This window comes from Phaseolus vulgaris, chromosome 9, assembly GCF_000499845.2.
Source record: "Phaseolus vulgaris cultivar G19833 chromosome 9, P. vulgaris v2.0, whole genome shotgun sequence".
NCBI lineage: Eukaryota > Viridiplantae > Streptophyta > Magnoliopsida > Fabales > Fabaceae > Phaseolus > Phaseolus vulgaris.
The window spans coordinates 5,535,842-5,548,898 of NC_023751.2; the positions used below are offsets into that span (position 1 = coordinate 5,535,842).

General features: G+C 35.6%; 2 protein-coding genes across 2 annotated transcripts; both read right to left on the bottom strand.

The window, feature by feature from the left end:
- Positions 1 to 163: 163 nt before the first annotated feature.
- Positions 164 to 1,349, bottom strand: LOC137823006 (uncharacterized). The gene has a single exon (XM_068628076.1). It carries the CDS (start codon positions 1,163 to 1,165, stop codon positions 242 to 244), a length of 924 nt encoding a protein of 307 aa, XP_068484177.1. The 5' UTR covers positions 1,166 to 1,349; the 3' UTR covers positions 164 to 241.
- Positions 1,350 to 3,089: 1,740 nt separating this feature from the next.
- On the bottom strand, positions 3,090 to 3,977 carry LOC137822151 (uncharacterized). The gene has a single exon (XM_068627054.1). The coding sequence runs from the start codon at positions 3,975 to 3,977 to the stop codon at positions 3,090 to 3,092; it is 888 nt and encodes a 295-aa protein (XP_068483155.1).
- Positions 3,978 to 13,057: the final 9,080 nt, after the last annotated feature.

Sequence of the window (13,057 nt, forward strand, 5' to 3'; positions counted from 1 at the left end):
GAAGAATGATGTGACAAGAGGAGGCAATAAGTGGAAAAAAACGTACCCTTTGTATTTTGAATATTTTAGCAATTTTATGGCGGATAAGTGCAAAAACTGTTGTCATGATGTAATTGATGTTCAAGTTCCCAAGAAAAGATCCACTCAAGAGATAACAACAAAATTTTAGAAATATTTTCAGTTCATTATATCACTAAGCGTATACATCTACAATTTGCATGTACAAATGTATCTATATCGATCAGTACAAAAATTCAGTCCCAGCTATGTTGGACCAGTGGTTAAGGACATTAAGAAGGGAGACTCTGATTTTGATCAGTCGCCTAAATAGAAACTCGAGTCCTTCTTCAAAATCTTGAATGCAGCCCTCCATTTTCTCCAAGTGGCTTTGCAGATTGTTTGTTTCTTCAAATTTGCATGTCTTGGCAAAAACAAAGGACTGCAATGCTGCATCCACTTGGGCAAATTCACTTTCATCTGCCACTTCCGAGCAACTCACTCTTTTTGGCTGAATCATCTTTGAAATTGAAAGCCAGCTATTTGACTTCGTTTGTGTTGACCCTGAGATAAATTGCAACAGTGTCTGAAATGTTGATAGTGTTGCCACTTCTGTGTCTTGTAATAAGGTAATCAAAGCCACTGTTTGGTGGTCTTTGTTTGTGGTGGATGAGATGTTGCAACTCTTTGAAGTGCCGTTCAAATTTGCGAAGGCTTTGGAGATGGCCTTTTTCACCACCTTTCTAGATGTCAAGAATTTCTTAGCCTCTGCTGTCAACTCCACTTCACCACCCCTCTTCCTTCTTATGATGGAATGAAGTTCACGTGCGCATTCTTTTGTGTGCAGTAAAGCATCTTTGGCGGCACTACACACATCTAAGAGCCTTAAGGATCCATCCAAAAGCTCATCTACCCAATTCTCTTGACGCTCATGGAGAAGGACATCTTGAGTGAGGGGAAGATGGGTCAAATTTTCAACACACTCAATCAGATCTTGCAAGCATCTTATCTTATGGCTAAGAACCAATGAGGAAAAGGTGGTTGCTTTGGAAGCCCTTAAGCTGTCCAAGTGTTCATTGCATTTTAGAATAAGAGGGTGTGGTCTAGAGGGCAAGCTATTTGAGCGACCATGGGAATGCAATTTTGGGTTCAAAGGAGAGGATGCCATTTTTGATCAGATGAAAATAAGAGATGAGAAGAAGACTTGATTTTGAATGTAGAATTGATGAGTCTATGCATCAGCTAATGGCATCTTGTCAATATATATTATGGCTGTTGGAGGCATAAAGAATCTCTTCTAAAACAAATATCAATGAGGCTAACTAATCGAGATTTGGATCTAAACATAATTACAGAAATGTTAGAATAGTGTCTCCCACCAAGGAAACTATCCAACTCGTTATTTTGTCTCAACTTGCTCTCTCACATGCATGATTGATGATTATGACATATTCAATGCAAATGCCTCACCCAAAACGTGTTTCAACCTTAAATATAACTCACCTGCACGCCTGGACTGCTGTATTAAGGGTAAAACAATGCTTGGAAATCTTCTCTCGAAGGAACAAGAATCACATCGCATCACTCGTTCCCACGTAACGCTTAAATATTAATATTAAGCTTCTAATCCTTGGTCTGCCCTGGTTTTATGTAAAGGCTATACCATCTTTTTTAGAGTATGAAGATGCAATACACGTGCGCGCGCTCATTGAAACAGATAACTAAAAGTCTAGCCAACCAGAGCTTGTTTTATCGTGTACAATGTTTTCCGTCTCTTTTTCTGTTACAAACTCATTATCATGGGTGTGTTTCAGTCTCTGTGGGTTATACATCTTAAAAGAACACGGGTAAAAAAAATGTTCTCTGTGATGGGAAAAACACGCGGAAACAACACACGTAATCACGAATCAACGGCAGAAAATAAACAACACAAAATTTAACGTGGTTCGGTCGCTAACAACAACCTACATCCACACGGGCAACTATTAGGTTTTCATTCTGCCCACCAATTACAAGTACAATGATCTCTTTAAATAGAGATTATAAAAGAGAGATAATCATTAAACCCAATTACTAAACATGGTGTTTAGTGAACTCAACCCGGTTTAGCTTCATACCCAACACTATGCAGATAACGAGGTATAAAATTTCACTAGGATTAAGTAATGGAATTTCATAGATTACGTAATAAGTTTATTACTTGACTTGGATAGTTTACAGACTTTACATAAAGTCAAGTTCACAATAAGCACTGCAGCCAAAAAGAAAAAGGAAAAACAGAAGTTAGTCACAATCCTGTGTTAGAAATTATTTCTTAATTCAATCTCTATTACTATTTTACACATGAAGTCTCTGAGAAAAATATTGTTGATCATACTTAATGGTAGATGATTTTATTTTAATGAAACTTATTGGTCCTTCAGAACACAATCTCGTTCAATCGAGCAAAAAACTTGGATTTTAACCTCTCTGCTGTCTTGCAAGTCAATTAATAATAAACTGCATATTAAGAGAAGATACCAATCAGTTTGTCTTCATAAAAGGAACACAATCATCTTCCTTTTGTATTTTTTTTTCCAAACATGTGCGTGCGGACATTTACATTTTGATTTAACCATTGACTTAATGACAATACTAAGCTTGACAGCTAGGATCCATGTTCAAATTGACTTCGAATCACATGTGGGCTGAATACTTTATTTGCTGAGTTTTCTTTTTTCTGTCCCCTCGTAATAATTTTTTGTTTTCTAATCATGAGACTTTAGTCCTCCTCCTCGATCCTTCATTCCATTTTCTTTCTTGTATATCGGAGTGCTACAGTTTTAAAATTGTAAAATGTTTGTTCAATCTATACTTTGCTTTCACTTATTCTAGAGGTGAACATTGCAAGAATGGAGGGAAATTGAAAGATGAGATTTTGAGTGTACTCAAGAATAGGGAACAAGCCAGAAGATGAAATGACAATAGTTTGATCCTTAATTAACACATTTTCTTTTAGAAAGAACAGAACTTAATTACGTTGATGTACAATTGGTAGACAGTACTCGTGGGGTCAAAATTGAGTTCAGAAAAATCATAGACATGTACAATGGTCAGTGATTGAAGATGTTGAGAAGGGAAACTCGGTTTCTAATTAGTTTTCTTGAGAGCTGCTCTACTCCTAATTCTAGATCCTGAATGCACATCTCCAAATTTTCCAGATGGCTTTGAAGATACACGATAGATGAAGACTTGTGATGGAGGAGAGACAGCAAAGTTGCATCTACTGTCTCAAATGCATTCGTGTTTGATTCTAGAGAGTCACAAGTCACTCTTTTAGGCTGCATCAGCTTTGAGATTGCCGACCATCTGCTCTGTCTTGGTTGCCCCTTCGGGTCATAGATAAACACCAACAAAGATTCTAATGACTTCATTGTGACCTCTTCTGCTTCTATTAAGATACTAAGCATGGGCAAAGTGCCAATATCTTTGTTCGAAGGAAAAACTGCATACTCACTCTTGATCGCTTTCAAATTTCTCAAGGCCTTTCTAATTGCCTTCTTCAATTTGTTCCTTGAAGCCAAGTATTTTCCACCCTCAATTGTGCAAACAGTTTCATCACCTTTCCTTCTTCGGATGACTGAGTGAAGTTCATGCAGGCTTTCCTTTGATATTAGTAAGCATTCTTTAGCTGTACTGCAGATATCCAAGAGCCTCAGAGACCCTTCTAGAAGGCCATCAACGCATTTGTCACTGTACTCTCGAGCTAATACTTGTTGTTTGGTTGTCAAATGAAGCAACTTAGCAGTGCAGTCCTGCAAATCCAGCAAACCATCAATTTTGTGGCTTAGTGAAGATGATGATGTTGAAGAAGTAGCTTCACAATCCTTCAACATTCGCAGATGCTCCTCGTATTGTGATACGAGTGAGTGAGGTGCGGTTGGAAAGCTGTTGCTTCGAATGTGCAGGGAGCTCTTTGTGTTTATTTCAGCAACTGCCATTTTTATTTTTAATTTCAGAAAACAAAAGGGTTAGGGATAAGACTGTGTTGTGTGTTCTGAACTCAAGGGTTGGCAACTTAGCATCTACTCTATATATAGTGGAAGTTTGCTTTTTAGACAGGAGTTGACATCAAACAGTTAATTCACTATTAATTAGTGTATAAACTTGTGCTACTATTTTTGCATAAAACATGCATTTGCAACAAATTACGTGCAATGATCTGGGAACACTGCATACTCATCGCCATCGAGATACGACAATCTTTGATGTCTGAAGATGAAGAGATACCCCCACTTTGGTTCCGATGATCAAGCCCTATAGAGTTCAACATGTTCTGTTTGATTGTTTTTATAAATGGATCTGCTTTTCCTCCAGCAGACACTAGATCCACTTCCAACGTTCAATCCAACCACCTGCCCTATTGGAGTTCGCAATTTGAAATTTTATATCTTGGACCTGAAAAGATGTAGGAGACATAGAAAAGGTATCTCATTTATAGGCAGATATAATATTCATGTGATTCCCAACTTAAACATTAAGAAATTGGGTTTGGAAGCTTGATTCATGAAAAGCACCGAGCAAACAATGCTTTGACAGCACTAGGATGGCAAGACTAGAAAAACATTATATTAAAGGATACGGATACCAGAGTTATAGAAGGATCCTAATATTAATTGAGTGTCTTTTCTAATTATAAGTTGTTTCTCTTTATAGAGAAGAATAATTAGGTGTCTTTTTTTTATTATCAATTGTTTTTCTTTATAGAGATGAATAACCTTTATTTTGTCTAGTGTGTTATGATTCTAGTATTTAATTATTGATTCTTTTCCTCTTTAGTTAAACATAGAATGTATATATTCATCTCTGTTCTATTTTGTAATATGGTATCAGAGCTCTGATTAGAGCTTTGGTTGCTACATTTATCTATGGGTGAAGTTGTTGATCCCTCACAAGATCTTTGTTCACCTTACCATGTTAGTTTATCAGATAATTCATCCTTGAATAGAGTTTACTCTCTCATTACACAACAATAGAGGCAAGTTTTGGTGATCAATCCAAGGCAATGATTGTTACTAGCAAAGGAGGTTATAATAACAATGCTACGACCTATGGCATGGGTGGTGGATATGGAAGAGGAAGCTATGGAGGAGGATATACTTTCAAAATTTGCAATTATTGTGGAAAGACAGGACATACCATTGATACATGCTATAAAAAGCATGGTTTTCCATCTCATTTCAAATTTAAAAATCAGAACCATCATCAGATTCATGCAGCCTTTCACAATACAAATTTTAACCATAATGAGCAGAATCACAAAGGTTCAAAGTCAGAAGTGCAGTCTCAACAAATTGGTTTTACTCCTGAGCAGTATCAAACATTGTTAGCTCTTTTACAGCAGGTCTAATCCAGTGACAATGTTTCTAGTTAAGTCTCTGTTATTCCTTCCAACATGACAACACAAACTGGTAATAACTTTATTTCTTCTTTAGTTCTTGGATTATTAATAGTGGTGCTACTGAACACATTTGTTCATTCTTAACTTACTTCACTTCGTATTATCAAATTGATCCTATTTATGTCAAATTAACAAATGGAAATCAAGTCATTGCCAATTATTCTGGAAGTGTTTTTCTCAATCAAAATCATGTCATAAACAATGTTTTGTATATTCCTTGCTTCACTTTTAATCTTCTTTCAGTAACAAAATTGATTGATAGACTATCTTGTGTTCTTACCTTTGATTCTAATGGTTGTCACATTCAAGACAAAAACTCCTTGAAAATAATTGGTTCTGCTAAGATGCAAGATAGACTTTATATACTCAAGATCACATCTTACCAGAAATTTCAAATTAAACCCTTTGAATCTACACACATCATCAATATTGTTAATGTAAGTGCTAGTGATCTAGAAACCCTTTGGCATTTTCGATTAGGTCATATTTCAAATAAATGTATTGATGTTATCAATAATAAATTTCCTTTTGTTAAATATAACAAATCTTTTGTTTGTGATGTTTGTCATTTTGCAAAGCAAAAAAGACTTTCTTTTCCTATTAGTACATCTAAATCGAAAAAATGTTTTGATTTGATTCATGTAGATATTTAGGGACCATACTCAATACCATCAATTCATGGTCATAAATATTTCTTGACTATAGTTGATGACTATTCGAGGTACACATGGATTTTTCTTTTGAAACAAAAATTTGAAGTTATTAAGGTTTTGAAACATTTTGTTATTTTTGTTCAAACACAGTTTGAGACAACAATAAAAATAATAAGAAGTGATAATGGAATTGAGTTTGTCATGACTAATTTTTTTGTCAGTAAAGGAATAATACATCAAACATCATGTGTCAATACTCCACAACAAAATAGTATAGTTGAAAGGAAACATGGTCATTTATTAGATGTAGCAAGAGCTCTTATGATACAATCTCATTTACCCAAAATGTATTGGTCATATTCTGTGATACATGCTGCGCATATTATAAACATGCTTCCCACACCTGTTTTAAACTATTCTTCTCCTCATGAAATGCTTTTCAAAACTAATGCAGATTTGAATGGATTAAAGGTGTTTGGTTCTTTATGTTATGCTAGCACTTTGTCAACAAATAGAAGAAAATTTGATCCAAAAGCATCAAAATGTGTTTTTATTGGTTTTCCAAGGGCGACAAAAGGATATATTTTTTTGAATATTCAATCAAGAGAAATTTTTGTGTCTAGGGATGTTGTCTTTTATGAACATGTTTTTCCATACCAAAGGGTTCAAGATACTAGTAATGAAACTAACAGTCCTGACATTGATGATCAAATTTTGTTTGCTGAAGATCAATCTGTCTTAAATCAGCCATCACAAGCCATTCTTGCACCTTGTGATAATGTTGAAAATAGCAGTGATAATAATTGTGAGTCACAAATTGAGGTTTCAGAAGTAGATTGTTCCCATATAGACCAAAACCTCAATGAAAATCATGATATAGAACAAAGTTCTGAATCAGATCCATCTGTCCGAATGAGCACAAGAATAAAAAGACCACCTGAGTATTTAAAGGATTATCATTGTAATCTTAATGTTTCTAGTACATCTTCAAGAGTTAAATATCCTTTGAATTCTGTTTTATCTTATAGCAATTTATCACCTTCTTACAAATCTTTTGTTATGTCTCTTTCTTCACATGTTGAGCCAAACACTTATTCTGAAGCTGTGAAACATGACTGTTGGAGAAAAGCTATAAAATGTGAGATATCTGCTTTAGAGTCAAATCAAACTTGGGAGACTGCTCTTCTGCCTAAGAACAAAGCTTCCATAGGTTGCAAATGGGTATTCAAAATAAAGTATAAGACTGATGGGACAATTGAAAGGTATAAAGCAAGGTTAGTGGCAAAGGGATATACACAAACAGAAGGCATTGACTACCTTGATACTTTCTCTCCAATAGCAAAGATGACCACCATAAGGTTGCTTCTTTCTTTAACTTCTATTTATAATTGGGAATTGAAACAATTAGACATAAACAATGCCTTTTTACATGGAGATTTGAAAGAAGATGTATACATGGTTGCTCCTCCTGGATTGACTTCTATTCCACCAGGAAAAGTTTGTAAACTAAAAAAGGCTTTATATAGCCTTAAACAAGCCATCAGAGAATGGTTTGTCAAACTGTCATCATTTTTTCTTTCTATGACATACTCAATCTATGAATGATCATTCCTTGTTCATTAATTCTTCTGAAGGATCTTTTACAACATTATTGGTATATGTGGATGATATAATATTGACAGGAAATGATAAAGAAGAGATTGCTCGAATCAAACAAGCCTTGAATCAAACATTCAAGATTAAAGATCTTGGGAATTTAAGATATTTTCTTGGTTTAGAAGTAGCAAGAAGTAAGACAAGAATAATGGTAAATCAAAGGAAATATGCATTGGAATTATTAACAGATGCAGGTCTTTTAGCCTGCAAACCTGCACCCACTCCTATTGATAATATGAGAAATTCTCTTCTACTGGAAGTGTTCCTTTCACAGATATTCAAGCCTACAGAAGATTGATTGGAAGACTTATGTATCTCACTAATACCCGACCTGACATAACATTTTATGTGCAACAACTTTCTCAGTTTCTTGCTAAGCCTACAATTGCTCACTATAATGCAGCGATTAGAATTATCAGATATATCAAAGAGGCTCTAAGTCTTGGTCTATTTTTCTCTTCCACTACCTCTGTTCATCTCAAAGCCTTTTGTGATAGTGATTGGGGCACCTGTAGTGATTCAAGACAATCAGTGACTGGTTTTAGTGTGTATCTTGATAATTCTCTCATATATTGGAAATCAAAGAAGCAAGGAACAATACAATATCAAAGAGTTCTTGTGAAGCTGAATACAGGGCAATGACCACTGTTACATGTGAAATTCAATGGCTAACTTATCTTCTTCAATATTTCAAAGTTCCTTTTGAGCAACCATCTCTTTTATACTGTGACAATGACTCAGCAAGATACATTGCAACAAATCCCAATGTTTCACGAGTGTACAACACATATAGAAAGAGATTGTCACGTGGTCCGGGGTTAAAGAAGGGTCTCATCCATTTGCTTCCCATTTAGAGAGTTATAGAAGGATCCTAATATTAATTGGGGTGTCTTTTCTAATTATCAATTGTTCTCTTTATAGAAGAGAATAATTGAGTGTTTTTTCTAATTATCAGTTGTTTCTCTTTATAGAGGTGTTATGATTCTAATATTTAATGATTGATTCTTTTCCTCTTTAGTTAACCCTATAATGAGTGTACTACTTGTATATATTCAGACCATTTGTTTTGATTTCAATAACAAGAAAGAAGAGATATTCATTCTTATATCCTTTGTCTTCAGTTTACTTTTTTGTTCATCTCTGGTACTTTTGTTCATCTCTGTTCTATTTTGTAATACATTAAGATAGTGAAGTTGTAGACATTTGAAAACAAATATATTCTTCTTGGCTCCTCCTTTCATTTGTTACATATTGCACAGATATCAAATACCAAGACCTGGAGTTCATAACAAATTGTATTTTCAATTTTGACCACACTCCATTGTATCACAAGTTGTGAAGCATTTGGTCAGATGAAGGATTCTGAAGCCACCAATAAGATCGGGTATTCTCTCTCCACGAAAAATAACGTAAATACGTACCCGATAGCTTAAAAATGTTCAATATGAAGAAATAAGATCGGGTATTCTCTCTCCACGAAAAGAAGAAGACCATAAGACATTGGTTAAATGTTGCAAGATTGGAAAACATTGTTATTAATAAATGTCTTCAAATGCTTGTATTCTGTTTCTGTATCAGCTACAAAAGTATTTTTGCACCCTGTTTGATATATGTGATTGAATATTTGCTTTGCCCTTAATTGAGAGCGTAGATGTCAAATTGTACAAAGAGTTATAATTACGAAGTGGACTTTAAGCCTAACTCAACCCCATAAAACCGGCTCAATGGGATGAGGTTTGCACCCACTTATATACAATCAAAGGCTCTAATCTCTAGTCGATGTGGGATCTCCAACACACCCCCCTCACGCCGAGACTGCCAACTCGTGCGTGAGACTATATATTTTGGGTGGTCCGATAGCGGGTGGCACGATAGGCCCAACAAATACTCGCTAGGATAGGCTCGAAATGGCTCTGATACCATATTACAAAGTGGACTTTAAGCCTAACTCAACCCCATAAAACCGGCTCATAGGATTGAGGTTTGCACCCACTTATATATTATGAAATGTCCTTATCTCTAGTTGATGTGGGATCTCCAACACACCCCCCTCACGCCGAGACTGCCAACTCGTGCGTGGGACTATATATTTTGGGTGGTCCGATAGCGGCCCGATAGCGGGTGGCACGATAGGCCCAACCCTATGAGCCGGTTTTATGGGGTTGAGTTAGGCTTAAAGTCCACTTCGTAACTTGGTATCAGAGCCATTTCGAGCCTATCCTAGCGAGTATTTGTGTTGGGCCTATCGTGCCACCCGCTATCGGGCCGCTATCGGACCACCCATAATATATAGTCCCACGCACGAGTTGGTAGTCTCGGCGTGAGGGGGGTGTGTTGGAGATCCCACATCGACTGGAGATTAGAGTCTTTCATTGTATATAAGTGAAGTCCACTTAGTAATATGGTATCAGAGCCATTTCAAGCCTATCCTAGCGAGTGTTTGTGTTGGGCCTATCGTCCACCCGCTATCGGACCACCCAAAATATATAGTCCCACATCAACTAGAGACTTTCATAATATATAAGTGGGTGCAAACCTCAATCCTATGAGCCGGTTTTATGGGGTTGAGTTAGGCTTAAAGTCCACTTTGTAATAGTTATGTTTGGGAATAGAAACAGCTCCTTCACTCCAGACAAATTCTCCCATTTATATGTTTGTACTGCAAAATTAGGAGTGTTCCTGTGCAAGACACATTGGATTTAACATTACTGAGGCTTTGTCACCTTGTTTACGTATCCCTTTTGAATATTGTATTTGTTTCATTGTGTCCCAAACTCACAATATACATTGAACTAATCTCAATGGAGGGAAGGCACCAATGTACGCAGAACAAAACCAGATTGCTGGCATCTTGTTTCTGTACTGCATTGCTTAATGTATCTCCCTTACTCCCTTCATGTTTCCTAACCAATTGGTTCAAGTAATTTCTAGTACTAATGACTTAATGATAACAACAAACAAAATGACAAGTAGTAGCACAAGTTGATACATTTGTGAATGCTTAATTAATATGATGATATCAGAAAATAAAGATTCTCTCTCTCTCTCTGTCTTTCATGTCCTGTTATAGGCAGACAAGTTCATAAACTCTCCTCCTCATAGTAGCTTATGTTGTGATGCACATGCTCCACAGCTTGATACTTTGATATTGCAAAGATGCCGGTTTTTCAATAATTTAATTGGCAAAATGAAACAATTTGAAGGATGAGAAGTCTAGGTGCATGGGAAGCATTGTCTGACCTCTCAGACAACTGAGGCAAGATATTCTTCTTGTCTCCCTTGTGTAAAATAGCAATCTCACTAAGAAGAGGAAACTTAGATCCAAATAAACAAAAATATATTCGGATGATCATTGTGTGAAGCCTCAGGAGAAAGATTAAAAAAAAACTTGTCTCCCATAATTTGTTTGCTATATATAGAGTAAATGCCAACCCTTAAACTCAAGGCCCAAGAGTTCAGAATACACAAAACTATATCCTATTGCCTCCTAGCCTTTTGTTTTCTGAAAAGAGAATATGGAAATCAGTGTAACAAATGTGAGGAACATCTGCAAATATTGAAGGACTCGGAAGCCACTTATTCAATATCATCATCATCTTCACTACACCACAAACTTGATTATGATAAGTTGCTTCAGTTGCCAATCAAACAACAAGCCTTAGCACGAGAATGCAGTGACAATTGCATTCTAGAAGGGTCTCTTAGGCTGTTAGATATCTGCAGTACAACTAAAGAATGACTACCGATATCAAAGGAAATAATGCAAGAACTTCACTCAGTCATCAGAAGAAGGAAAGGTGATGAAACTGGTGGAAAATACTTGGCTTCAAGAAACAAGTTGAAGAAGACAATCAAAATGACCTTGAGAAATTTGAAAGGGGTAAAAAGTGAGTCCCCAGTTTTCCCACAAAAAAGGTGCCTTCTCCATGCTATGTGTCTTAACAGAAGCAGAAGAAGTCACAACGAGATCATTATAATCTTTGTTATTGTTTATTTTTTACACAAAGGAACAACACAAGCAGAGCAGGTGGTCAGCAATCTCAAAACTGATGCAGCCTACAAGAGTGGCTTCTGACTCTAAAGAATAGACTACAGATGAATATGAGAAGGTGGATGCACTGGTGCAGTGTTTCCTTAGTCACAAGCCTTCTCCTATTGAGTGTTTTCTAAGTCATATTGAAAATTTGGAGATGTGCGTTCAGGATCTAGAAATAGGAATTGAACACCTCTCAAGAAAACTACTTAGGAACAGAGTTTTCCTTCTCAATATCTTCAACCGCTAATCATACAACATTTATGTGATTTTTGTGAACTAAATTTTTACCCCATGAGTTCTGTCTTCCATCTGTACATTAATGTCAATTAAGTCTTGTTTGTTCGGCAGAACATGTGTTAACTAAGGATCAAATTATAGTTACTTCACTTTCTCTCTTTTTCCCTATTTTTTAGTACACTCCACATCTTTTCTTTCAAACTCCCTCTACTCTTTCAAATGTTCACTTCTAAAATAAGGGAAAGGAAAGAACAAGGTTACGCAAACATTTTTCATTTAAAAACTTAACATTTTATCAACCTTCTTCATATACAAGAAGGAAAATGAAATGAATGGTCAAAGAGGAAGAGGAATAAGTCTTAATATTAGAAAACTGAAAATTCTGCAAATCAAGCATTGAATCCACATGATTCAAGGTCAATTTGAATAGGTGTCCTAGCCCTCAAGCTTAAGATTTCCATTTGATTGATGATTAAATCAAAATTTAATTATGCACCTCACATGCTCTCAATTTTTGAAATTTAAGGACAATATGAAAAAAAAATGACGACGATTGTGCAAGACAGCAGAGAAATGGATATAAATAACACATTAATATGACTCAATTACACCTAATATAATTCAATTTTATTGCTCACCTAACAAAATTATAAGTCCCACTTCATTAAATTACGACCATCTACCACTAAGTACGACTAAAAATATAAATCTCAAAGACTTCACTCGTAAATTGGTAAAAAGAAAGAAATGAAAAATTAATAATTCTAAAGTTGGATTGTGGCGCAAGTTTGTCTGTTTCTTTTCTTTGGTGGAGTGGCGGTTTCTGCCATCTGAAACGATGAAAACATATTTACAAGCGAAGGTTGGAGTGTGATATTTTATATATTTAGACAGTATTTCTCATGGATATCTTTTACTTTGATTCTTTTTGTATATATCTATATATATATATATATATATATATAAAATAATTAAATCTGAAGGGCCTATAGAGAAATATTAGAAAAACATAAAAAATGTGGGTGGCTTCAGCATCAC

Bases quoted from the DNA above. Each gene is read 5' to 3' on its own strand.
- LOC137823006 (XM_068628076.1), bottom strand. From the start codon at position 1,165: ATGGCATCCTCTCCTTTGAACCCAAAATTGCATTCCCATGGTCGCTCA.
- LOC137822151 (XM_068627054.1), bottom strand. From the start codon at position 3,977: ATGGCAGTTGCTGAAATAAACACAAAGAGCTCCCTGCACATTCGAAGC.